The sequence below is a fragment of the Anabas testudineus genome, chromosome 12 (genome assembly GCF_900324465.2).
Source record: "Anabas testudineus chromosome 12, fAnaTes1.2, whole genome shotgun sequence".
NCBI classification, from domain to species: Eukaryota; Metazoa; Chordata; class Actinopteri; order Anabantiformes; family Anabantidae; genus Anabas; species Anabas testudineus.
The window spans coordinates 10,726,529-10,749,702 of record NC_046621.1 but is presented as its reverse complement, the minus strand read 5'-3'; the positions used below and the strand labels follow the sequence as shown (position 1 = coordinate 10,749,702).

Genomic DNA, 23,174 nt, shown 5'->3' with positions numbered 1-23,174 from the left:
TCTAGCTTAATGTAAATTAACAATTCTTGATCGTAGATCATCTGAAAGCTTACGTGAGACATGTCTCACGTAAGCGTATTATTCAACAATGATGAGGTCATTATTCAAATCTAGCTACAAGGGTTGCAAGCCAGTGACTTCTGTGCCGGTCTCAAGCCCAGATAAATAAAGAGGGTTGCGTCAGGAAGGGCATCCGGCGTAAAAATTGCCAAAATAACCAATAATCATTCACACGACTTTCATACCGGATCGGTCGAAGCCCGGGTTAACAACGACCACCACCGATGCTGTTAACCTACAGGGTGTTGGTGGAAATTTGACTACTGTTGGTCGCAGAAAGAGGGGAGGCAGAAGGGTCCGTGGACAGAGAGAGAAGGGAAAAGGCAGGAACATAGGTTTGAGAAAAGGGACTCTTAACGTTGGCACAATGACAGGGAAAGGCAGAGAACTGGCAGACATGATGGAGAGAAGGAAGGTAGATGTTCTGTGTGCGCAGGAGACAAGGTGGAAGAGCACCAAGGCCCGTAGTATTAAGGGAGGATACAAACTGTTCTACCATGGTGTTGATAGAAAGAGAATGAGTGAATGGTGATGAGCCTAAAGCTAGAAATTGAAGGGGTGATGGTGAATGTAGTCAGTGGGTATGCGCCACAGGTTGGCTGTGAGTTAGAAGAGAAGGAGAGATTCTGGAGTGAGTTTGATGAGGTCATAGAGAGTATCCCCAGAGGAGAGAGAGTTGTTGTTAGAGCAGACTTCAATGGGCATGTTGGTGAGGGCAACAGAGGTGATGAGGAGCTGATGGGCAGGTTTGGTGTGCAGGAAAGGAATCTGGAAGGACAGATGGTGGTGGACTTTGCTAAGAGGATGGAAATGGTTGTAGTCAACACTTACTTCCAGAAGAGAGAGGAACACAGAGTGACATACAGAAGTGGAGGTAGGAGTACGCAGGTGGACTACATCCTATGTAGACGAGGTAATTTGAGAGAGGTTAGTGACTGCAAAGTGGTGGTAGGAGAGAGTATTGCCAGACAGCACCGCATGGTGGTGTGTGGAGAGAGGGAAGTCAGAGAACAAGACCAAGTGGTGGAAGCTAAAGAATGAAGAAATTTGTGAGGAATTCAGGCCGAAGTTGAGACAGGTCCTGGGTGATCAGGATGAGCTTCCAGATGACTGGGAAACTACAGCAGAGGTTATCAGGGAAACAGGTAGGAAGGTGTTAGGTGTGTCATCTGGAAAGAGGAAAGAAGGTAAAGACACTTGGTGGTGGAATGAGGAAGTACAGGAATGCGTCCAGAGGAAGAGGTTAGCTAGAAGGAAGTGGGATGTAGAAAGGACTGAGGAAAGTAGACATAAAGAAAGGAGAAAAGAACTTGTACAGGCTAGCCAGACAGAGAGATAGAGATGGAAAGGATGTGCAACAGATAAGGGTGATTAAGGACAGAGATGGAAAGGTGCTAACAACCCAGGAGAGGGTGCAGAAAAGATGGAGTATTTTGAGGAGCTGATGAACGAGGAAAATGACAGGGAAAGAAGATGTGGATGTTGTGGAGCAGGAAATAGCAGAGATTGGAAAGGATGAGGTTAGGAAGGCTCTGAAAAGGATGAAGAGTGGAAAGGCTGTTGGTCCTGATGACATACCTGTGGAGGTGTGGAAGTGCTTAGGAGAGACGGCAGTGGAGTTTCTGACCAGTTTGTTCAATAGGATTCTAGAGAGTGAGAAGATGCCTGAGAAATGGAGGAGAAGCGTTCTGGTTCCGATCTTTAAGAACAAGGGTGACACGCAGAACTGCAGCAACAACAGAGGAATAAAGTTGATGAGCCACACAATGAAGCTGTGGGAAAGAGTAGTGGAAGCCAGGCTTAGGAAGAAGGTGGAGATTTGTGAGCAGCAGTATGGTTTCATGCCCCATAAGATCACCACTGATGCCATTTTTGCTTTGAGAATGTTGATGGAAAAGTACAGAGATGGTCAGAAGGAGCTGCATTGTGTCTTTGTAGATTTAGAGAAGGCGTATGACAGGGTGCCGAGGGAGGAGCTGTGGTACTGTATGAGGTCGTCGGGAGTGGCAGACAAGGACGTCAGAGTAGTTCAGGACATGTATGAGAGAAGTATGACGGTGGTGAGATGTGCTGTAGGTCAGACAGAGGAGTTCAAGGTGGAGGTGGGACTACACCAAGGATCAGCTTTGAGTCCCTTCTTGTTTGCTATGCTGACAGATGAGGTCAGACAGGAATCTCCCTGGACAATGATGTTTGCGGATGACATTGTGATTTGCAATGAGAGTATAGAGCAGGTAGAGGAACAGCTAGAGAGGTGGAGGTTTGCTCTGGAAAGAAGAGGCATGAAGGTCAGTCGTAGTAAGACAGAATACATGTGTCTAAACAAGAGGGATCAAGGTAGAAGCGTTAGGTCACAGGGGGCTGAGGTGAAGAAGGTGCAGGAGTTTAAGTACTTGGGTTCAACAGTTCAGTGTGATGGGGAGTGTGGAAAAGAGGTGAAGAGGTGAGTGCAGGCAGGTTGGAGCGGGTGGAGGAAAGTGTCAGGAGTGTTGTGTGACAGAAGAGTGTCAGCAAGACTAAAAGGAAAGGTGTACAAGACAGTGGTGAGACCAGCTCTGCTCTATGGGTTAGAGACGGTAGCAGTGAGAAAGAGACAAGAGGCTGAGATGGAGGTAGCAGAGATGAAGATGTTGAGGTTCTCCTTAGGAGTGACCAGGTTAGACAGAATAAGGAACGAGCACATCAGAGGGACGGCTCACGTTGCCTGTGTTAGCGACAAGGTCAGAGAGGCCAGACTGAGGTGGTTTGGAAATGTGCAGAGGAGGGATAGTGATCATATTGGTAGAAGGATGTTGGAGATGGAGCTGCCAGGCAGGAGGACAAGAGGACGGCCAAAGAGGAGATATATGGATGTGTTAACAGAGGACATGAGGTTGGCTGGTGTTAGGGTAGAAGATGCTCATAATAGAGTGAGGTGGAAAAGGATGATTCGCTGTGGCGACCCCTGGTGGGAAAAGCCGAAAGAGAAGAAGAAGATTCAAGAAATGATGCTCAAGCTGAAACACAGGCATGTGGGTGCAACTCTTACACACAATCAAAACCAGAATATTAATGTTGGCCTTGTTAGATCCAAGCAGGAAACACGTGTGCAAAATTAAAAGGCTTTATATGGGGCTAATAAATCACTGCACTGCACCCTGTTCTGATCCTCTCACTTGATTCTCTTAAGAAACATCTCTTACGCACTCAGTGTCACGACTGATGAGCAAATATTTCTGGTCTGATTCATTCTGTTTATCCTCTTTGTCTTTGACCATCACAAAAATGTGAACATTCATTCCTATGTTCAGTCATTCTTTTCATTGTCCTCGACTGTGTTTCACCTTTTTCAGGTGTCAAAATCAAAGAGGGTTCCCTCAGTGTTTCCCACTCATCTGCAACACAGATCGTCACTGAGCTAAAGTATCTTCGCAGCAACTACAGCAATGTGACAGAAGCTGGAGAGGAGCTCAAAAAGGACTTAGAGACAGCGATCAAAAGACATAAACAACTAAAGGTGCAAATTGAGCAGAGTATCCTTTACTTCATATATAAAATACATTTTCTACTTCTACCTTCTTCCATCTGAGGAGTATTGCTAAAATTAGGAGCATCCTGTCTCAAAGTGGTGATGAAAAACTAGTTGCTGCTACAGGTGCTGCTACCACCTCGAGCCTGGTTCTGCTGGAGGTTTCTTCCTCTAAAGGGAGTTTGTTCTCTCCACTGTTGCCTAGTGCTGCTCAAATGGGGTTGTTGGCTTTTCTATATAAACAGTAATATCTAGAAAGGTTTTAAACCTTAAACACTGTAAAGTGCCTTGAGATGCCTTCTGTTGTGATTTGGTGCTATATAAATAAAATAAAATTAAATTAAAATTGTACTGTAGGTTCCCCTGCTGCCTTGAAAACGCTCAAAGCTGAATTAAAATGAAGAAACTCTACAAACAGTAATTAAATCAAGTTAACAAGAGAAAAGATGGTTTCACACAGTTCCTTTTTACGCTGCATTACTGCACTCAACATGAAAATGAATTAGGGTTGGATTTTCAATCTGGTGACCAGCTTCAGTGGGAAAGTACAAGAGGAGGCAAACCAACCAGTGGGCAGTAACTGCAGCACCGCAATGGAGAAAGTATCATTTATGAGAAATGCTCCTCAAGTTTTCTTCAACCGTGCTGGACATTCCCAGTCACGGTATAAAATCTTTGGAAAAGGTATGATTTTAAAAGTTACTTTTTTTTTTTTTTTTTTTTTTACATTTTCACTGTACTTTCTTTCATTTCTCCTTTTTTAGGCTAAATTAAGCAGTGATTCTAATTAATCTCCTATTTAGAAGTTATTGAATGGAGAGTACTGTTGAAAACAAACTTTCAGATATGCTTAATTACTGCAGTTGATTAATTGGTGAATTACTGTGCCCTTGAAGTAATAATCAGCCAAAAATGTCATTAATGTCATTTACTAACCAGTAAATAGCTCAAGACCAAAAGGAAAACATATCTTTTGTGATTTTGTGTAACTGATTCTTTAACCCTGATGAATTCCAATATTACAGATGTTTATGGATCTAACCGATGCGTTTTACTCTGTCTGGGACTGCTGAACGTTGTTCTGCTGATAGCTGCTGTTTCTCTTGGAGTTAAATGTGAGTTCAATGTGACATTTCCTCTTCTCTCATTTGTACAATGTCACTGTATGTAACACATAGAGCAGACAGGGTCTTCATTCTGCGACATACATTTATAAATTCTAATTTACCAGGAACCTTCAGTTTGCGAGTATCTTCAATTTTAACAATAAAAAACATTTCTGTTGTAAATAACTGGTGTGGGGGTGTCACTGTGTGTGTGTGTGTGTGTGTGTGTGTGGGTGGGTGGGTGTACAAAAATGAGGAAATGTTGTGTAACACTAAATTGAGTAACACTTCTTCTTTTAATGGACAAGGAGATGTACCTCCAGAGAATTCTACTTATGGCTGGATGAAGAAACAGGGACATGCCAGGAACCATAAATACTTTTGGTTACTTACTTTTGTTAAAGTCAAGTGAAAACGTTGTTGTGAAAGGGCAGTATTTATTTTTGCAGGAATCATTAATGTTGCTAGTAAAAAATAGTGCACCCTCTGCTCCACGATGCAATCTTTGGAGAACAGAGATTAGGCTGGCGGCTTGAACAGAGCAGCAGAAATGCATCATCTGTAGAATCAGGCCCTCCATGTGCACGTGGAAAAAGAGCTGGGAGGACCATCAAATCATCCCACCCTAGTCTGTTTGCCACTTGTGAGCTATGTAACAACATCAGTATAAATCAAAACCCTTTACATTTTTGCACTTTGCAACTTAATGATCCATTACAACACAAATTGTTCTTTGAATAAACCACTTCGAACATTACTGACACTCTGTGTGTTTCACCACTTCAGGTACTAAAGTCAAAGAGAGCTCCATCCATGTTACCCACTCGTCTGCAACACAGCTCATTAATGAGCTGAAACATCTTCACGACAACCACAGCGATGTGATCGAAGCTGGAGAGAAGCTCAAGAAGACCTTAGAGACAGCCATCAAAAACCATACACTACTAAAGGAGCAAATTGAGCAGAAGAAGAGCATCAACGACGAGAATCAGAGACAGGTCGAGACACTGCGAACAGAGAAGACCAATCTGCAGGCTAACATATCAGCTCTGGGTGAGACAGGGTTTTATTAGAGTTTATATCAGTTTTTATTTAATCTATTAAGTTAAAATAGTGGAAAACAACTAACTTTACAAGAAATATTTTGTTTCTCACAGAGGGAACTTGTGGCAAATGTCTTCCCGGATGGAACATTCTCAACTCCTCCTGCTACTTCTTTTCATACTTGGAGTCGTCCACTGTCAAAAAGAACTGGGCAGACAGCAGAGCAGACTGTGTCAGACGTGGAGCCGACCTGGTAGTGATCGATAACCAGGAGGAGCAGGTGGGCTATCGTTAGGGACCAGATATATCTCAATAATAATGAATTAAATGTATATTACATATACATATACATCTGTTTTCTTATGCAGAAATTTGTGAGTGACTCCATTCAAAATATGAAAACTACCACTAACCGCTGGGGAAATGGATTCTGGATTGGTATCACTGATGTGCATTCAGAGGGGACATGGACCTGGATTAATAATGTTACTATGCTGGATCGAAGGTGAGACTTGTTCCATTACTTTGGAAAAATAAGAGATATCACACTAACATTTGAAGAGAAACAGAACTTAATGTGTTTTTTGAATTTTTCTAAGGTACTGGATGGATGGAGAACCAAACAACCGCGGACAAAAAGAGGATTGCGGAGTTATACTTTATAGCTCCATTAGTCCCTGGAAGACCATGTTCGATGGGCCGTGTCATTATCCTTATCACTGGGTGTGTAAAATGGATTCAAGATAACCCCTTGAAGCACGACCACTACAAAGCAGAAAACTCCAGCATGTGTGTGATAAATGTCTGAAATAAAATCCCTTTGAAAAGTGTGTTGTCTTTTGGGGCATTTTTCAAAATCAACTGCACCTCAATACATAATTACTGACAGTTATCTATAAGACGTGAATGAAATAAAATGAGACTTCTGAACACACTGCTGCCTGTTATTCTACAGGAGAGCAAAAACACTTCGGCAGTAAAACACTCAGTGAGGTTTCATACACAGACGCAAAAACTGTGTTAGTGAATCAGATTGGAGACAATTTATTACTCAGAACTGCAGGTTCACATTCACATTGATTAACTCAATATACTGCCGTACATGGCTCCATGAATGATGAAGACTATGATAACGTTGATTCAAATTAGAGGTGTTAAAAAACTTAATATATGAGTCAGAATAAGAATAAGCCAGATTTATTTCATTCAGTAGAAAAAGGAAATAGGATCAACTCACATTGTGTCATAGAAATACTATTTGTGTGGTTTATTGTTTGAGTACTTTTTTATGTAGGGGGAGAGTTCTCATTACTTCATGTTACCGCCACACGCTCATTTTTTCCGTTTAACAGTTCATCAAAAGTTTCCGCCGCCACTCTCATTCTGATTTCCTCTCTGAGGTTTTTACAGATAGAGATGGTCATGTGATGAGTTTTTATTCTGAAGATAAGATCAGATAAGACTTATCTTATCTTCAGAATTCCACCTATTGGTGAAATATAAGGGTCCGTGTAAATGCAGATGCTGTGATAAAGTCATGTGTGGGATTTCGATGGATTCATACATGTCTTTTCTCTAGCGATATGAGAGAGAGTTAGCAAGTATAGTCACATGATGCTTTGTAAGTTGGATGAAGTAAAACCTAAACATAGTTTACTAGAAGTCATTCACTTCATAATGTGAGTTCTTTTAGCTGTAACAGAATATAATTTAGGATTATCCATCATGTGAGTTAAAATAACAAAGGTTTTGAAAAGAGTAATCTGTTTCAATTCTGTCATCATGTGCTTGCTCTGAATTATTTAAGATGACGAAGCATAAGCCTTCGGAGCAAGTTCTGGAAACTCAATGCTACATCCAGGATGTTATTACTAATCCTTCCACTTCTGCTTTCTCTTGAATTTACTATTGTTGAGCTCAGCAGTGTTACTTTCAAGGGTCAGCAAAGTGCAGTTTCTTCATAAAGAATCTCACATGTACTCGCATATGACTGATGGCAACCAGACAGGACAAGAGAGAAATGTCAGGTACCAATTTTGATGGTGGTTTTGACGCACTGAGTTGTAAAGACAACAATGAGGAGCATCCTCCTTATCCCCCCTCTAACCATGGCAGTCAGAGTAATGTATGGCAAGGTAAGTTATGATTTACATACACAGTGGATTTACATCGTCTGATTCTGCTGATGAAGGATGTTGAAATGTAATGACAAAAAAACATCTGGCACAGGTTACTATTAAGTGTTAACTCTAATATGTTCATAGATCAAGCCTGAGGCAGACTCTTTTTAAACTACTAATAAATATATCAGCAATAAAATCCTGATAAAGGACCAGATCATGTGAGGATGGTTAATGCATTGTCACTTTATGAATGTATGATATTCTTTATCTCTCTGTTTAATGTCCATGCTCGATGTGGCACATGGAAACCTGTCTGCAGTGATCCTGGCAGTACTTGCTGTTGTTCTCCTAATAGTTGATATTAGCCTGGGGGCCCACTGTAAGTCATCCTTTTTTCGCACTTCATTGATTTATTGCTTGATCTGGAAAATGTTGATGCAAGATACAAGTGTCAATGTCCGACAAGAGAAAGCAGGAAATAAAGAAATCGAAATGAAATTTAGAGACATAAACAACCACAGTAACAGTTTGTCTTCACCATTCACAGACAAGATCCTCACAGACACGCACCTCACGGCAGAAGATGTAGAACAGATCAGAAGTGAGGTGACCTACCTCGAGGATTCCTACAAGAATGTAACGACCACCATGCAGGAAGCCCAGAAGCAGCTGGACAGTGAGATGGGCAGTCAGACAGAAACAAACTGGGAGCTTGAGCATCAGAACAAAAGACAAACTGATTACAAAGCACAGATGGATAAAATGAAAAATGACATTGCATCAATGAGGACAGACTTATCGATGATTGGTGAGACCTCTTTTAGTATCTTTGCAGTCAATGTCATATCATATTGGGGGTTAGCTTAATTTGTTCATGTTTTCACTGTCACTTTCTTTGGCAACAGTTGGCGGCTGCAGACACTGTCCACCGGGATGGATTTTGATGAACTCAGTGTGCTATTACTTCTCTTTCTCGGAAAGTGCTGGGTTGAAAACCTGGAACAAAGCCAGAGACTTCTGCAAGATGTATGGAGGTGACCTTGCAGTCATTGACAGCAAAGACAAAGAGGTTAGTTTACAGTGTTTGCAACCTTTTTTAAATGACAAGTGATGAATCTTTTAAAAATTTCTATCCTCCTATTTGTTAGAACGCCACAGTAAAGATCTTGCTGAATAATGAAGATTTATCGAAACCCTTGAATGGCTTCTGGATTGGACTGAGAGACTCTGACCAGGAAGGGACTTGGAAATGGTTGAATGGAACAGTCCTGGTCGAAGGGTATGACTTGATGCAGCTTTATCACTCATTGCTTTTTATTTTTGAGCATTCATTCACTTTTATTGTGCATTAAAATAAGCATGCTTTGAATGGAACAGTGCAGAGTCTGAGTGAGCCAAAGCAAAAACTGTGTCTCTGTCCGTAAAACCATTATTTGCAGGTACTGGAATGATGGAGAACCCAATGATGCCAACGATGAGGACTGTGCAGCGGTGTATGCCAAAGAAAACTTCTTCAAGGCCTGGAACGATTTCACATGTGGAGCCACCATGAAGTGGATTTGTGAAAAAGCACCAACGTCCACAAGTTAAAAATGAATGTTTACATACAAACATACAACTCTGTTAACTTTATTCAAACTGGAATTTTCTGTAATGAACAATATCATCTTTACCCAAGCAGTGTTTGAGTACACACATACTGTATTTACTACATAAATCTCTGTGATTACCATTTAATTAACTGCTTATTGTGCCAAGCTTTCCACATTGTGATGACTGCTGTGTGCACAGATGGTGATGGCTGTGATTATTAGTAAAATCATTTATAAATGCTTTCTAAATGTGTTCGTTTTATTGCAGATGTGGTCAGATAAAAAGGGATATGGTGTTGGTTGAAGTTGGCAGACAAGGAAATTAACATGACTATATGCATACAGGAAAAAAAGATTGGAAAGTCACAGCCTGAGAAAGCAGATAAACAATAGAGCAAGTAAAAGTGAGCAAATGGGGAAGTGCATTTCAACCACAGAAGAAAAACAGAGCTGTTTCACTTCAGTATTATGTTTGTATGAGACAAATGTCATAATCATGTGATTATTCTCTGACTGAACATGCTAGTTCTAGTTTAAACTATGAGGATGTCTGTGTGACTACCCACACAACACAAAAATGTCCAGATCAGGGTCCAAAACCATGTATCTTATCACCAGTATGAGCAGAGCACAAACAGATCAATAGGCACCACTCGCACCAGCATAATGGAGGATTCACAGTCACGGTCAGAACCCGACGACGAAATGTCATCTGAAGAAAAAAAGATTTTTCGAAATATCCGTGGAGATGGCCGTTCGCACTCTCGCTCTCAAACACTTGGACAAGGTACAACTACCTTTATTAAAATCCTTTGACCTATGCTCTGATTCATTGTACTCATTACTTCCTTTATTCTGAGGATCTGATTGTTTACACGCATGTGAAATGTAAGTCGCACAATGAAACTCAGATCGTACATGTGTTGGAAACAGTTTGGCTGTGATGATATAAATTATTCTGACCTCAACTCTTTAACATTTTTTAGGTCTGTTTACAAAAGGTGGTGGACCTGCGATTCCACCCCACCGGCTGGTTATACTGTGTCTAACCCTGATGAATGCTGTTCTGCTGATTGCTGCTGTTGTCATTGGGATTTACTGTAAGTGGAAGAGTTCATGAAACAGCTGACTGCCTGCATCTCACAGATCAGATAGCTGACTTAGCAAATATCAAAATGTGAATGTGTCAGATTGTATTCTCAGTGAATAGAACAGAGATAGATTCAGTGTGATATTTCAGGCTGGACCCAACTCATGGACCAAGCAACTGACAAGGTGTACCTTGACTTTCCTCCCTCAGGTGGCAAAGCCAAAGACTTTCAGATTTCTCATTCAGCTGCTACACCCCTCATGGTTGAGCTGAACTTTCTCCGCAACCACAGTGGCATCATCAAGGATAAGGTGAAGGCCCAGGCGGCGTTAGTGAGGGAGCGAGCCAACCACCTGCAATTAAAGATGCAGGTGAAGCAGAAGAAGACGATCACTGATGGTTTTCAAAGTAAAATTGAGACGCTCAAAACAGAGAAGATAAAACTACAGAGCAACAAAACCTCCTTAGGTAGGAAAGACTTCCACTCTGTGGTCAATGACAACATCCAAGGAAGTATTTATGAAGGACTTTTAGAGAATGAAAATAGTCTGTGATAAGCCGTGTTTCACCTTTTCCAACAGAGGAAAACTGTGAAAGATGCCTACCAGGATGGATTCTTCTTAAATCCTCCTGCTACTATTTTTCAAAGCAGGAGTCGACCTCCAGAAAGAACTGGCAGGACAGCAGAGCAGACTGTGTTAGTCACGGAGGTGACCTGCTCGTTGTCAATAACCTGGAGGAACAGGTGGAGCAAAAAACATAACTTATTTATTACTTCTGTGAACTAATTTTAATTCTCCTTTGAATCTCGTAGTTTCAGATACATTCCTATAAGCTTAAAGTTGCTATTGTTGTTTTGTTTGTTTGTTTCTTTGATTCCACTTCAAACCATAGATAAAAAAAATCTTCTGTTTGGAAATCTACCTGTTTATACGTCTATTTGATTTATCAGTATAATAAGGTCATGAGTTCATGTTTGTGATTCTCTACAGCAACTTATATGTGACAACTTTCCAAGTCAAAGTGGCAGCAGTGCGTGGTGGAATAATGGATTTTGGATTGGCCTCACTGATGTTGTGACAGAGGGAACATGGATTTGGGTTAACAATGTCACAGAAACAGAAACTATGTAAGCATCACACAGACGGCTTTCGTTTAACTATTGGTCACTGCTGTCTAAATTTTAATTGTACAGTGGATCTAAGTTTTTCTCTGAATGATTTTGAATTATCCTAGGTACTGGAGACATGGACAGCCAAACCGTACTGGACCTCAGAGCGGGAACTGCGCTGCTTTTTATCGCTTTCACGATACAACGGCGACATGGTACAATGGAAAGTGCCTTACACAGATGCTGAACTGGATATGTGAGATGCAGCCAAGATAAATGCAACCGCTCCCAAATAAACTGCAGCTCAATATATTAGCATCTCTGTTGTATGTGATTAATTTAAGGTTTACACTTCCGGTATGGTATTTAGTAAATGAAAGTATTTTAAAAATCTTTAGAAATGGAATTTCATGGTTTTCTACATTCATTTGTTAATGTATTAAGTGTATTTTTGAATTACTTGGGAATTCATCTTCCCCCCAGTCACTGCAAGCTGGTCAGGCCCTGATGCAGCAATGCATGCACAAATCATGATGTTTCCCCCACCATACTTTATGACTGATGATGATGTTTTCATGATGACATGCTGTGCCCTTTTCACACCAAATGTAGTGCTGTGTGTCCTTTTCAATTAGTTCAATTTTAGTTAGATCTGTGCTCTTTGTGTGTTTCTTTACCTCACTGATGAGTGTTTGTTGTGCTCTTGTTTGTCTAACTGTAGACTGGGGAATTTCTAAAGTCTTTGGCATAACCCTTTCCAGCTTAATGTAAATTAACAATTCTTGATCCTAGATCCTCTGAAAGCCCCTTTTGGCGAGACATGTCTCACGCAAGCGTATTATTCAACAATGATGAGGTCATAATTCAAAGGCTTCACATACTTTTTGTTTTTATGGTTGTTCTCAATAAAGACATGAAAGGTGTCTGTGACATGTTCAGAACTCTTTTGTGTTATTTCTTTAGGCACATCATATTTGTTAATACTCTTGACTTAGATGAAGATCAGATCACATTAGATTAATGCAGAAAACCACAAAATTCCAAAAGATTTACTTTACTTACTCTAAAGTTTGTACTATAACTGAAAAACAAGTTAATACTAAAAGAATAAAAGAGTTGAGAATAATGAATTGATCCTGGTGATTCAGATATAGTGAGTGAAATCACACTCGGCAAAATGAAACAAAACGTAACACCTAAGGAATCATGTCTGTTAAGGTGAACAGAAAATGACCCGATCTTCAAAATGCCTGCACTGCCTGTAAATATTTAACAAATGAACGTGATTTTGTGTTTGTAATGTACACAAACACCCACCTGCACAAGGGGCAATGTCCTGACATATAATCTCTCCGACACAAGCACGTCAGGCTGCTCTGATCCTAACAATTACAATGGATGATACAGAAAATGTAGGTGGCCCATATAACAAACTAGTTTTTGAAGAGGAGTTAGGCACAGATGAGCACACTCTCTACTCAAATATCGAACGTCAACAAGGTACAGTAGAGGAAACTTGAAATACTGCACCTATACATCAACAAGAATCGGATTTTGTTTCATCTTTTGTTGATGTTAGTGACAGATTCTGCTGTACAAAATAGCACTGGAAACACATTCCTATGTTTTTCCTATGTAATTTGTATCCTAGACTTGCTATATGATATTAAATTCATGCTTTGTATTATTTATCATTGGTAATCATCAATACGATCTCAAGAATGCACAAAAGATTAAGGAGTAAAAAACTACAAATATTAAAAAGCAAACCTACTAGTTTGATTCAGTTATTACTTCTATTTACTTTGTCAGTTGTCTAGATATTGTTTTGCTAATATTAAATTGTACATATTGTGTGACATTATTTATGGTTTTACTATTTCTCTGTGTAGTGTCCATGTCCGTGGTGAGACCTGAATATGGTCTGAATCAGTACAGGCGGCTTGTAGTGAGCCTGTCCGTGCTCGCTTTCATCCTACTAGCAGTTGATATTGGTCTGGGAGTCTATTGTAAGTCCCTGTGCAACCTCATAAAACACTTACAGGTTTATATTGTTGCAGTTGTAGACAAAAGTCATTAGGTTTAATTTTCACAATCAGTAAACATAAATCAAAGTTCTGAAAAGTTCATCATCAAGTAAAGTCAAGAACAGAGGCACTGCTGCAGTATTGCAAGTCGGATTTACTTTAATGCTGCTGGAATCATTATTTTTGCTTTAATGATGGATCACATGACTATCTGCAATGTAACCGGAGTCACTCAGTTCTTGTGGTGCACCAAATTCAATAGCTCAGTCGATGTAGTATTTTGACTTTCAGTGTTTTGATTTTACAGCGCGCAACTTTAATGAGCATCATTTCGATCCACCTGAGGCAGCTGTACAATGTGTTCATTAAGTAGACACAATTAAATAAATGTAGTATTGCTCTGTCTCCACTTGAAATAGTTTGCTAAATCTCTTTCTTACAGATAGAGAACTTAGTGATGGGCAGAAAATATTTACTGACGTCGGCAGAGAAGTGGCCAAACTGCGGGTTACTTACAACGCTGCAGTCCAAAGCAGAGATGAAGCCAGGAATCAGTTGGAAAAAGAGCTCAGTGAGCAGCAACTCACCAAGTGGGAGCTTGAACACCAGGACAGAAGAAGCAAAGACTATGAAACGCAGGCAGACAAAATTGAAATGGAAATTGCAGCGTTGAAATCCCACATACCAATGATTAGTGAGTGCTTTTTTTTAATTTGCTGATTATGTTATCAAAGTATCAAGCACATAATCATTGTGACCCAACCAACAACGCTTGATGTTTCCATTTTCTCTGGCAACAGGGGAGGGCTGCAAACACTGTTTACCAGGATGGACACTCATGAATTCAATGTGTTACTACTTCGCTTTCTCTGACGCTATGTCACCCAGATCATGGCAGGAAGCCAGAAACTTCTGCAAGAAGCAAGGAAGCGACTTGGTAGTGGTAAACAGCAGACAAATACATGTACGTATTACCACTGTCTACAAAACCATGTTTGGAAATGTGTTTTATAATAGTTAACATCTGTCCTCTAAGCGGGTGAAGAGGTCAAAGTAAATTAATATACATGGGTTTGTTTGTGTGTTTATATTGTTGGTGTCCTCAGCTGGCAATAAACAACCTGATAAATAAGTATCAAAACCCCTCACGATTCATGTCCTACGCTGGCTTCTGGATTGGACTGAGAGATGTGGAGGAAGAAGGGGTTTGGAAGTGGCTGGATGGGACAAGACTGGCTGAGGGGTAAATATTAGCATTTTAGTATCCTGTTCACAGCTGTAGGCTTCAACATCTACCATGAACCCAGGCTGGGGCAAGAAAGTAGCCGAAGAATTGGATCATCTCCATATAAATTAATCTCTCATTTATTTCAGGTACTGGAATGATGGAGAGCCCAACAACATGGGGAAGGAAGACTGTGCAGCCACGTATCCAAGAGGAAACCCGTTTAAGGCCTGGAATGACGCTCCATGTAATCATCACCTGAAATGGATTTGTGAAATGGCTCCGAGGCTTTCAAGTTAATGTTTTGTTTTGTTTTTAATATTCAATGAAGAATTAAGTCCAGAGACTTTTCCCCTTTATTGTCATGGCAATATTTGTTGAGACTAAAAAATAGCAAGGAAGATATGAAAAATAAACTATAAAATGTAACCTAATTACTTTACAGTAATAAATAAATCTTTACCTTTCCCATGTCCATATTATGGTATTACTAATATACAGTTGTATGCACTATGTTACAGGAAAATGCATGTCATTACATAAACCACACATTCTAGCCATTTGTTGCATGACACAGTAGTTAAGTTTGAAAATGTCACAGACATTTTTACATAGATTTTAATAACGACTAAACACTGGACACTGACCAAAACTAATGCGCACTTGTTGATGTATTATCTGACTAACATGGAAACCTACTACCATCACATATAACAAACTCTCACAGCACAGCAAAGTGCTGCCGAAGTTGCTTCAGAACCTGCTGAGTGTCAACATGCTCAGGAAAGGCGTCCTCAGACTTTTGAGCCGCAGTATAGCTGCTCTGAAGGTCTCCAACCTTAACACAGACAGAAACTTTCACTTTGGCCAAATGTATGAATAACAATATACATTTGATATTTAACTTAATATTGAACTACTGAATGTTGTAGATATCATACATTACCTTTTCTGAGAGAATGGAGAGATTGAAGTGTGGCTCATACATGTGAGGAGCCAGAGATGCAGCAGTCTGCAGGAAGGCTTTAGACTGCATGAAAAATAGAACAAATCTCACTTCAAACTGTCACTGTCAACACCCTAATCTAATTAAACTGAACTGAAAAGACATAACAGCTAATGTTCAACCTTAATATTTTCTATCCTCCTTAATGTGTGTAGGATGTGAAAAATGGACACAGACCAGCCCAGCTAGCAAGCACAGCCAACATTATGTTCTGCTACAATATAAGTATACTGTATCTTGTTAAATCTTGTATCATATTTTTTTTTAATTTGGGACTGTGGGCAGACTGATAATAAACTATTAAATGTAAGCAAAGTAATTTTCTGTAATATATAAATCTTTGTCTTGGACACTTCGGCAGTGTTCAAGGACACTTCCACATGTGGTAGGAAGCAAGAATCGAAACCTAATCCAGCAGTTCATGGATGACTGCTAAGTCAAAGAAGATACAGCCACCCTTAATTTAAGTTAATGTTAATGTTAAATAGTTCTGGGTGCATTTGAGAAAAACTATATGTGGTTTATATATAATAATCATCTCTCGGTAATACTGGTTATATTGATGACATAACATTAATAATAATGACAGTTTAATGGTTCTGAAATAATAGGATATGTATTATCTTATTGAGTCTGAAATGAAAGCAATATTACCTATTGGTTTATATTTCAACAGTGAAATAAAACCTAAATTATCTCTTTACCTGTTCAATGCGACCTTTACGTAGCTCCAATACAGCCAAGTTGTTGTAGGCCTCAGCATGGTCATTATTAAAAGCCAAAGCCAGTTTAAAACACTGGTAGGCCAATGTCAAGTCTCCTATGCCCTGTAGAGATAGAGCACATGCAGTTCAGTTTTCTATTTGCTTTTCTATTTGCTTTTGATTTCATATATTTCATATATTCATTATAGGATGTTTTCTAAGATTGGTAAACCCACCACAGCAACATGTCCTATGTTGTACCAGACATCAGCCTGCTCCTCATCATTGGCCACCAGTGTCATAGCCCTTTCAAAAGAGGACAGAGTCATGTCGTACTGCTGGGCATAAAAGCAGCACAGGCCCAGGTTGTTGTAAAGCTGGCAGTTATACACCCCCATCTGGAGCAGCCGTCTGGCCAAGAAAAAAGCAAATTGAATCACAGATTGGATATAACTTCTTATTAAAAATACTGTAACAATGCATTACACAAGTTATACAGAAAGGTCAGTGTGACCTGTAGAAGCGCAGAGCGATCTCAGGCTGATCCGTGTAGAAGTGATTGCTGCCTATACAGGCAATAGCCTCCACATGAGTGTTGTCTTGCTTCAGGACATCTTTGTAGTACTCTGTGGCTGATGGAATGTTGTTCATTTCCTGTGACAACATCACAATACAGAAACTAAATAGGGTCTCATTTTAGAAGTTATTATATAAGCCATGACATGGTGACATATTATACCTCATGTATGCGAGCAATTCCTGTTAGAAGGGTGACCTCTCCAGGGAAGTGGTCCAATCCTTGCTTGAAAAGGTTGAGTGCTGTTATAGGTTGATCCAAGCGCTGATACACCTACAAAAAAGTATCCCCAAGATTTATCATCTCATATAATGGAAATGTATGATGAATAAAAAAGCAAATAATTTGTCATTGTGCAAGTGGCAGATGGGTTTATTGGTTTATGATTTCTCTATCATTACCTTTGCAAGATAGAGGTATGTATCTACCATCTCTTGATGGTTGAGAGCTGATCGAAACTGTTTTTCTGCTTCTCGATATAAACCCAGCCTGCAAAGGTTAGAGATATTAATAATTTAGTAGATTTTAAAAAGTCATCTTTTATAAATATACAATACTGACCTCAAATAATTGATGTTTACTTGCCTGTAATAACATTTTCCTAGCTGAACTTTCCACCACCAATCCTTGAACTGAGCATGTTCAGTAGCTTGCGCAGCCAAATCGAGAGCCTGGTGATGAAATAACAATTTTTTGTTGAAACAGCAATATAATGCCAACAAATTCTTTTGGTGCTTTAGATTTGCAACACTTACATTTTTAACATCATTTTCATGATGGAAGATGTACTCAAATAGTGTCTGAGGAGAGAAAGGGTTATTTGACACGTGAGCAAAAACCATAAACTTGACTTATTTTAACTAGTCACAGTCTCAGTCTTACCCTGGATAAATTAGGCTTTTGGGAATACTTGGCAAGATTTAATCTTGACAAGTTGATAAATGGTCCCTCTGGATTGGTTAGCATTGAAGCCTGGAGAAAGAGTGGAACAAAATGTCACGCTACATGATGTGTGTTTTCTCACAGTAAGTAAAATAACATAAATAGATGACAATTATTTATAACTTACATTAGAGTGTGATAGGGAATGCCACTAATCTTACAATAAGAATATATAAAAAGTAGCAGAAACAATACTATAAAAAATTGACCTGTATTGTGTTTTGTATGCAGCCTTTTTTAAACTTGTTTTAAATTTCAGGCATATTTACTCACTGTTCCCAGTCGAATGAATCTACCAGAAGCACTAGTGACAGGACGAGCAGTGCTGGCAGTTCGGGGGGTCTTGATGGCCTGCTCCATTGTCCCAGGACGGCCTGACTGTGTGCTTGGTCTCACAAATCCTGTGATAGGACGCCCTGATTGCGTCATAGGCCTTGAAAAGAAAGCTCATATCAGCTTTCTTACTTATGTTGCCAATGTCATTAGTGGTAAAATTTCAAGGCAGTATAAAACCATTGTCTGGCAGAAAGTACCTGACAGCTGGTGTGGGACCTCCACCCTGGCTGGTTCCAGGAAGCCTCAATGATGTTCCAGGACCTAGAAAAAACTAAAGTTCTATCAAATCAAACAGATTTAACTGAATAGGTAAATTAATTATTAAATTCCTCCACTGAAAGGAAAAACTCACGTGCAACTTGGGCAATAGAGCTCTCATCCAGCATCATCTCAGCAATCCCCTCCTGGTCGACCTCAACTTCATCTATGTATACCATTTCTGTAAGAGCTCGAGTTTTCAAGCTCCATGCAGCCTATCAAACACACACACACACACACAATGTAACTGTTTCACTGTAAGGTGCACCAAGTGTCCTGACTGTAAATATGCTACAGTCAGACCCTGAGTATGTTGAACTATCCTTATGACAAAAAATGAAAAAGAATCAACCAATTATGAACAGTCCACAGTAAAATTTACCTCCGAGATAAACAAGGAGGACTCCTTAAGACAGCATGCAGTTAGTTAGTGAGAGGAAAAGAAAGAACAGACGCAAATAATCAGGAGAAAGGGGAAAATGAAAATAAGATTAGATAAAGAAATCTGAGATGATAGGTGAAATGCAATGTGAAGGTGAAATACCCAGGTACCCATCAAAAATAAAAATAAGATCAGTCAAAGAAGTACCAGTAAGTTCCAGGTCAGAACATTAAATTATGGTGAACCAGAAGGATTCGACTAATCAGGATTATGAACCAGTTTCTACAGGCGGACTGTGTTAGTAAGTTAGCAGGCTTTACTTGCTAGCTAATCGCTAGCATGCTAACCCAGCTAACTAAACCACCGTACCTGGTCGTATGGGTTGTCTTGTAATATTTTTGTACAAATATCTGAACACTGTTGAAGTTTTCTTCTCCTGAAGTAGCTCCACGCTAGAAACAATGGGTCCATCGTCACCTCCATTGTAGGTAAAGCTACAGAAACATCAGTTAGCAGCTTATGTAGCTAAGCTAGGACGATGGAGGAACTGAAGCTTCCTCTGTTGCTCGGCAACAGCGTAGGAGGCGGTCCTCCACTGACGTAGTTTCCTCTAACGAAAAATAAAATAAAATAAAACTTAATAAAATAAAACGAGAAAGTATGAGTTGTATTTGAATGATCATTACATAACATTCCAGTTTGATTTATTTCAGTATTTTAAATAGTAAGGCAACAAGCAGAACAAAGGTGTAGGTTTGTGTCATGCATTCAGTCATAAATAAAACCCTAAATGACAAAATAGACAAAATAGAGTAGAGACAAAATAAAAGACAAAGAAATATACAGGGTATATGTAAATGTAAGTAATCTTGATATTGTTTATGTTATATATGAAAGAAAGAAGAAAATAATACCAGAGTTAAACTTGTAACTGTATAATTTATTTGGTGCACAAATTAATCCGTCACTTTCTAGTTCATTCATAATAACGGTGGTAATGACAAGTAGGGTTTGTTGTTTTATTTAATTTGTTACTAAACATGTTCATAATAATAACCCAGTCCAAGAGTTGTAATAAAGAGCAGTTACTGATTATAAATCTAATGTGTTTTTGCGGTTTCCTGAGTAAAAATCCTCCTCCTAATTGAATCGTGACGAAGTTGTCCTCTCCTGTTTTTCTCCCTCGGGGGGGGTGAGTTGAAGGATCTGAGTGGACGACGGGCTGATCCGTCATCTTTGCGGGAGGTGCTTACCGAATAACAGCGCAGCTCCATCTTTGTAGGATTTGACAGGAGGTTTGACCTGTGTGGAAGAGGACCTCCAGCCCGGGGCTGCACAAGTACAGGGAGCTCCTCACAATGAGTACAACAGCTTAGAAACCTGCTTCTTCAATAAAGACGAGCGAGGGGGTTTCATCTTACCACACAGCGAAGGCTGTGAATTCACTGACATGCCTCGTTTCAACGCTCAATCCGGACTGGTGGAAAAGCAACGGGACTAATGTGACACATGGGCTTAAATTAAATCCCTTTTTTTTTTTTTTTTTTCTTTTTTTTTTAGTGAATGACTCTATATCAGCGACCATTCGTGATATCGACAGAGGGACACACACGGAAGTGCGGACATGGCTGACAGGACTGCTCCCAACTGCCACCTGAGACTGGAGTGGGTGTACGGATACCGGGGACATCAGTGCCGCAACAACCTGTACTACACTGCCGCCAAGGAGATCGTCTATTTTGTCGCCGGTGTGGGAGTTGTGTACAACACCCGGGAGCACAAGCAGAAATTTTACCTGGGGCACAATGATGACGTAATCAGGTAGCGTAACGAGAAGGGTGACAGTTTGTTTCAGCACCTCGGACAGCACCAGCGACACTGTGGTGCTGTCATTGGAGGTGTCACCTTGTGTCATGTGATCTATATTTATTTATATATGTTATTTTTTTTGTTTTGTTTTAGCTCCATGTAGGGAGCACGCCTACACAGCACCATCCTGTGATGGGGAGAGGGGGGGGGGGGGGGGGTTCATTGTGTTGCTCAAGGACACTCCAGCAGAGCAGATGTCACTTGAAAAGATTACACTGCTGTCACTCTTCATGTCACTTGGTGGTTGCAAGGCTGCTGGATTATTACGTCAGGGTTAGTCATTCACATGTAAATTTATATAAAATATTATATTATTTTCCAGAGCTCAAGGTAACAACCTTCCTTTTTTGATCATTTTATTTAATTTATAATTTCACAGTTTCCCTAATGTGTGGCCTGAATTATCAGTTGTCTTTTCAGTCCTATCCACACTGATTTCGTTGATTTGTAGCAACATTTCAGAATATTAAGGCTTTTCCAACGCAACAGTCTTCTTGTCTGATCTCTTCATGACAAGAAGAAGAGTAAATATAACGTGCAGATCTGAAAAAATGCACATCAACATAGAAGAAATCTTAGGATTTGGAAAGCTTTCTGCAGGTTGTGGTAACTCATTTGTGCATGGCCAGATAAACTTCAGCCATTGTTCTTTGATGAAATGCGGCAGATGAACTTGTAATGATCCAGCCTTTCTCACAGTTTGTTAGCATAATGCCCAACAATGACCTGTGTCCAGTACTGCAGCTCTTGTGTTGACAGGTGTGTGTGTGGGTTGGCCTGGAGATGACTAGCATTATATATTGTGTCGGTAGTCAGCTGGGCTCCTGCTCCATTATTAATTGGACAATAGAGGTACTAACCCTGCACTGCCCTCTGGGTGGGCCTGAGTTCAAATGGTTAGCTGTAGGAACAACTGAATGATTCCTACAGTATACGCCGTATGCTTTTTCTGCAGACATGAAAAGCATTGGTGATATGAACATATTTACCTTACAACCCAAACAACTTGCATTGTCTCTTACTGTTGACACAGACCAGTTACTAGTCATACTACTCATAATAAATTCTAATTGGAAGTCTCAGGTGAAGGGGTCTCTCTTATAAACTCTTAGTTTGACTTAGGCTGTGGCATAACTAGCAGCAATCCTAAGCAGATTCAGTGCTGTATAACTGTCAGACTGCTCTCACGTTGCACTAACTCATGTGGAACAGATGCAGCCCCCTCAGACAGCACCACATTTTAAATCCCTCTCTCTTTCTGCTTCCCTTGCTCTTATTATACTTTTTCTTGGCCTATTTTGGCTTCGTGTGACATTCATATAAATAGGTGTTTTATTTCATGAGTTAATTGCTACGCCTCTACCTCCCCCTTGGTTGTATGTTTCCCTGCAGCCTTTTTTAAGTGGTCTTGCACTCTGATGTGGATGAGCTAATAGGCAGGTTTTCACTCGTACGGCAGGCTGAGCTGTCCCTGACAACAGACGCGGATGCCTTCCTTAGCTGCTCTGGGCTTTTTGAGGAATTTGAAATCAAGGCTTAGTGGGCAATAACGTAAAAGACTGAGGATGCTAATTTGCTGTAGTTCGCCTTGAGGCTTGTTAGTAAAATGAGCCGACAGTGGAATAAAACCAATATTTACTATTCTTTTCCCACATATTTCAGTAAATGTTACACACAGCTGCCGCCTGAGTATTTATTCCAGTCTGAAAGAACTGGCAACTGCTAAATATCCTGAAGGGGTTTATCCACGGTGCAAAGCTTAATATCTCCTTTTTCTCAGTAACGTTGGCATGCTGGACATGTACACACAAACCAGAGCAAGATAGAGGGGAAATTAAAAGAACATATGGGTGCCATTATATTTCCTTTGTGGGTGAAAACTCATCAAAAGCATACAAGAAGAAATTGATAACACAATAAAAGCTAGGTTATCCTGCTCCCTTGTCTCACTCAGCAATTCAGATTTCTGATTTCTGTGTGCCTCTTTTTCTGCCCACTTTCAAAATCTGGTGTAGTGTGTAGGGCTGAATGCCAAACATGAGTGAATTTGCCTAAATAATCAAAAACTGTATTAGAGAATGGTGGGAAAGAAAGAGTAATGCCTTTTTTGGATGAATTAACCACAGCCGGTGATTAGGGATATGACAGTTATTGTTGCTGCACCAGAATCTAAGAGATTCTGTTCTGAGTCTGGGATGATTCATGTTCTGTGTT

The 23,174-nt window shown here is 40.0% G+C and overlaps 6 protein-coding genes across 7 annotated transcripts in view; 5 read left to right on the top strand and 1 right to left on the bottom strand.

The window, feature by feature from the left end:
- Positions 1 to 433: 433 nt before the first annotated feature.
- LOC113159685 (CD209 antigen-like) lies at positions 434 to 6,540 on the top strand. Its single transcript, XM_026356526.1, has 8 exons — positions 434 to 691; positions 3,393 to 3,556; positions 4,075 to 4,252; positions 4,594 to 4,683; positions 5,461 to 5,727; positions 5,832 to 5,998; positions 6,087 to 6,223; positions 6,318 to 6,540. Exons 1-8 carry the CDS (start codon positions 586 to 588, stop codon positions 6,463 to 6,465), a joined length of 1,257 nt encoding a protein of 418 aa, XP_026212311.1. The 5' UTR covers positions 434 to 585; the 3' UTR covers positions 6,466 to 6,540.
- A 1,128-nt stretch (positions 6,541 to 7,668) lies between these two features.
- Positions 7,669 to 9,682, top strand: LOC113159690 (CD209 antigen-like protein E). The gene is made up of 6 exons (XM_026356533.1): positions 7,669 to 7,853; positions 8,161 to 8,220; positions 8,389 to 8,649; positions 8,747 to 8,910; positions 8,990 to 9,120; positions 9,281 to 9,682. The coding sequence occupies exons 1-6, from the start codon at positions 7,712 to 7,714 to the stop codon at positions 9,429 to 9,431; spliced, it is 909 nt and encodes a 302-aa protein (XP_026212318.1). The 5' UTR covers positions 7,669 to 7,711; the 3' UTR covers positions 9,432 to 9,682.
- A 284-nt stretch (positions 9,683 to 9,966) lies between these two features.
- On the top strand, positions 9,967 to 12,085 carry LOC113159683 (CD209 antigen-like). The gene is made up of 6 exons (XM_026356523.1): positions 9,967 to 10,220; positions 10,420 to 10,533; positions 10,734 to 10,991; positions 11,105 to 11,268; positions 11,516 to 11,652; positions 11,760 to 12,085. Exons 1-6 carry the CDS (start codon positions 10,100 to 10,102, stop codon positions 11,908 to 11,910), a joined length of 945 nt encoding a protein of 314 aa, XP_026212308.1. The 5' UTR covers positions 9,967 to 10,099; the 3' UTR covers positions 11,911 to 12,085.
- Positions 12,086 to 12,983: 898 nt separating this feature from the next.
- LOC113158001 (CD209 antigen-like) lies at positions 12,984 to 15,283 on the top strand. The gene is made up of 6 exons (XM_026353641.1): positions 12,984 to 13,134; positions 13,527 to 13,643; positions 14,104 to 14,355; positions 14,462 to 14,625; positions 14,768 to 14,904; positions 15,036 to 15,283. Exons 1-6 carry the CDS (start codon positions 13,029 to 13,031, stop codon positions 15,184 to 15,186), a joined length of 927 nt encoding a protein of 308 aa, XP_026209426.1. The 5' UTR covers positions 12,984 to 13,028; the 3' UTR covers positions 15,187 to 15,283.
- On the bottom strand, positions 15,225 to 19,643 carry ttc8 (tetratricopeptide repeat domain 8). Of its 2 annotated transcripts, XM_026353640.1 has the most exons (14): positions 19,461 to 19,643; positions 18,804 to 18,924; positions 18,649 to 18,712; positions 18,389 to 18,548; positions 18,056 to 18,145; positions 17,929 to 17,973; positions 17,759 to 17,844; positions 17,575 to 17,662; positions 17,336 to 17,446; positions 17,111 to 17,250; positions 16,833 to 17,007; positions 16,597 to 16,719; positions 15,833 to 15,916; positions 15,225 to 15,724 (listed from the first exon to the last, which is right to left on the bottom strand). In XM_026353640.1, the coding sequence occupies exons 1-14, from the start codon at positions 19,572 to 19,574 to the stop codon at positions 15,608 to 15,610; spliced, it is 1,518 nt and encodes a 505-aa protein (XP_026209425.1). In that variant the 5' UTR covers positions 19,575 to 19,643; the 3' UTR covers positions 15,225 to 15,607. The 2 variants fall into 2 exon arrangements, with proteins under 2 accessions (XP_026209425.1, XP_026209423.1); XM_026353638.1 differs by having other exon boundaries at positions 17,759 to 17,973.
- A 702-nt stretch (positions 19,644 to 20,345) lies between these two features.
- Positions 20,346 to 23,174, top strand: part of eml5 (EMAP like 5) — a 31,651-nt gene continuing 28,822 nt past the window's right edge. The window contains exon 1 of the mRNA XM_026354639.1: positions 20,346 to 20,912. Coding sequence (XP_026210424.1) covers positions 20,716 to 20,912 — 197 coding nt within the window. The 5' untranslated portion in view covers positions 20,346 to 20,715. The remainder of the gene's footprint in view (positions 20,913 to 23,174) is intronic.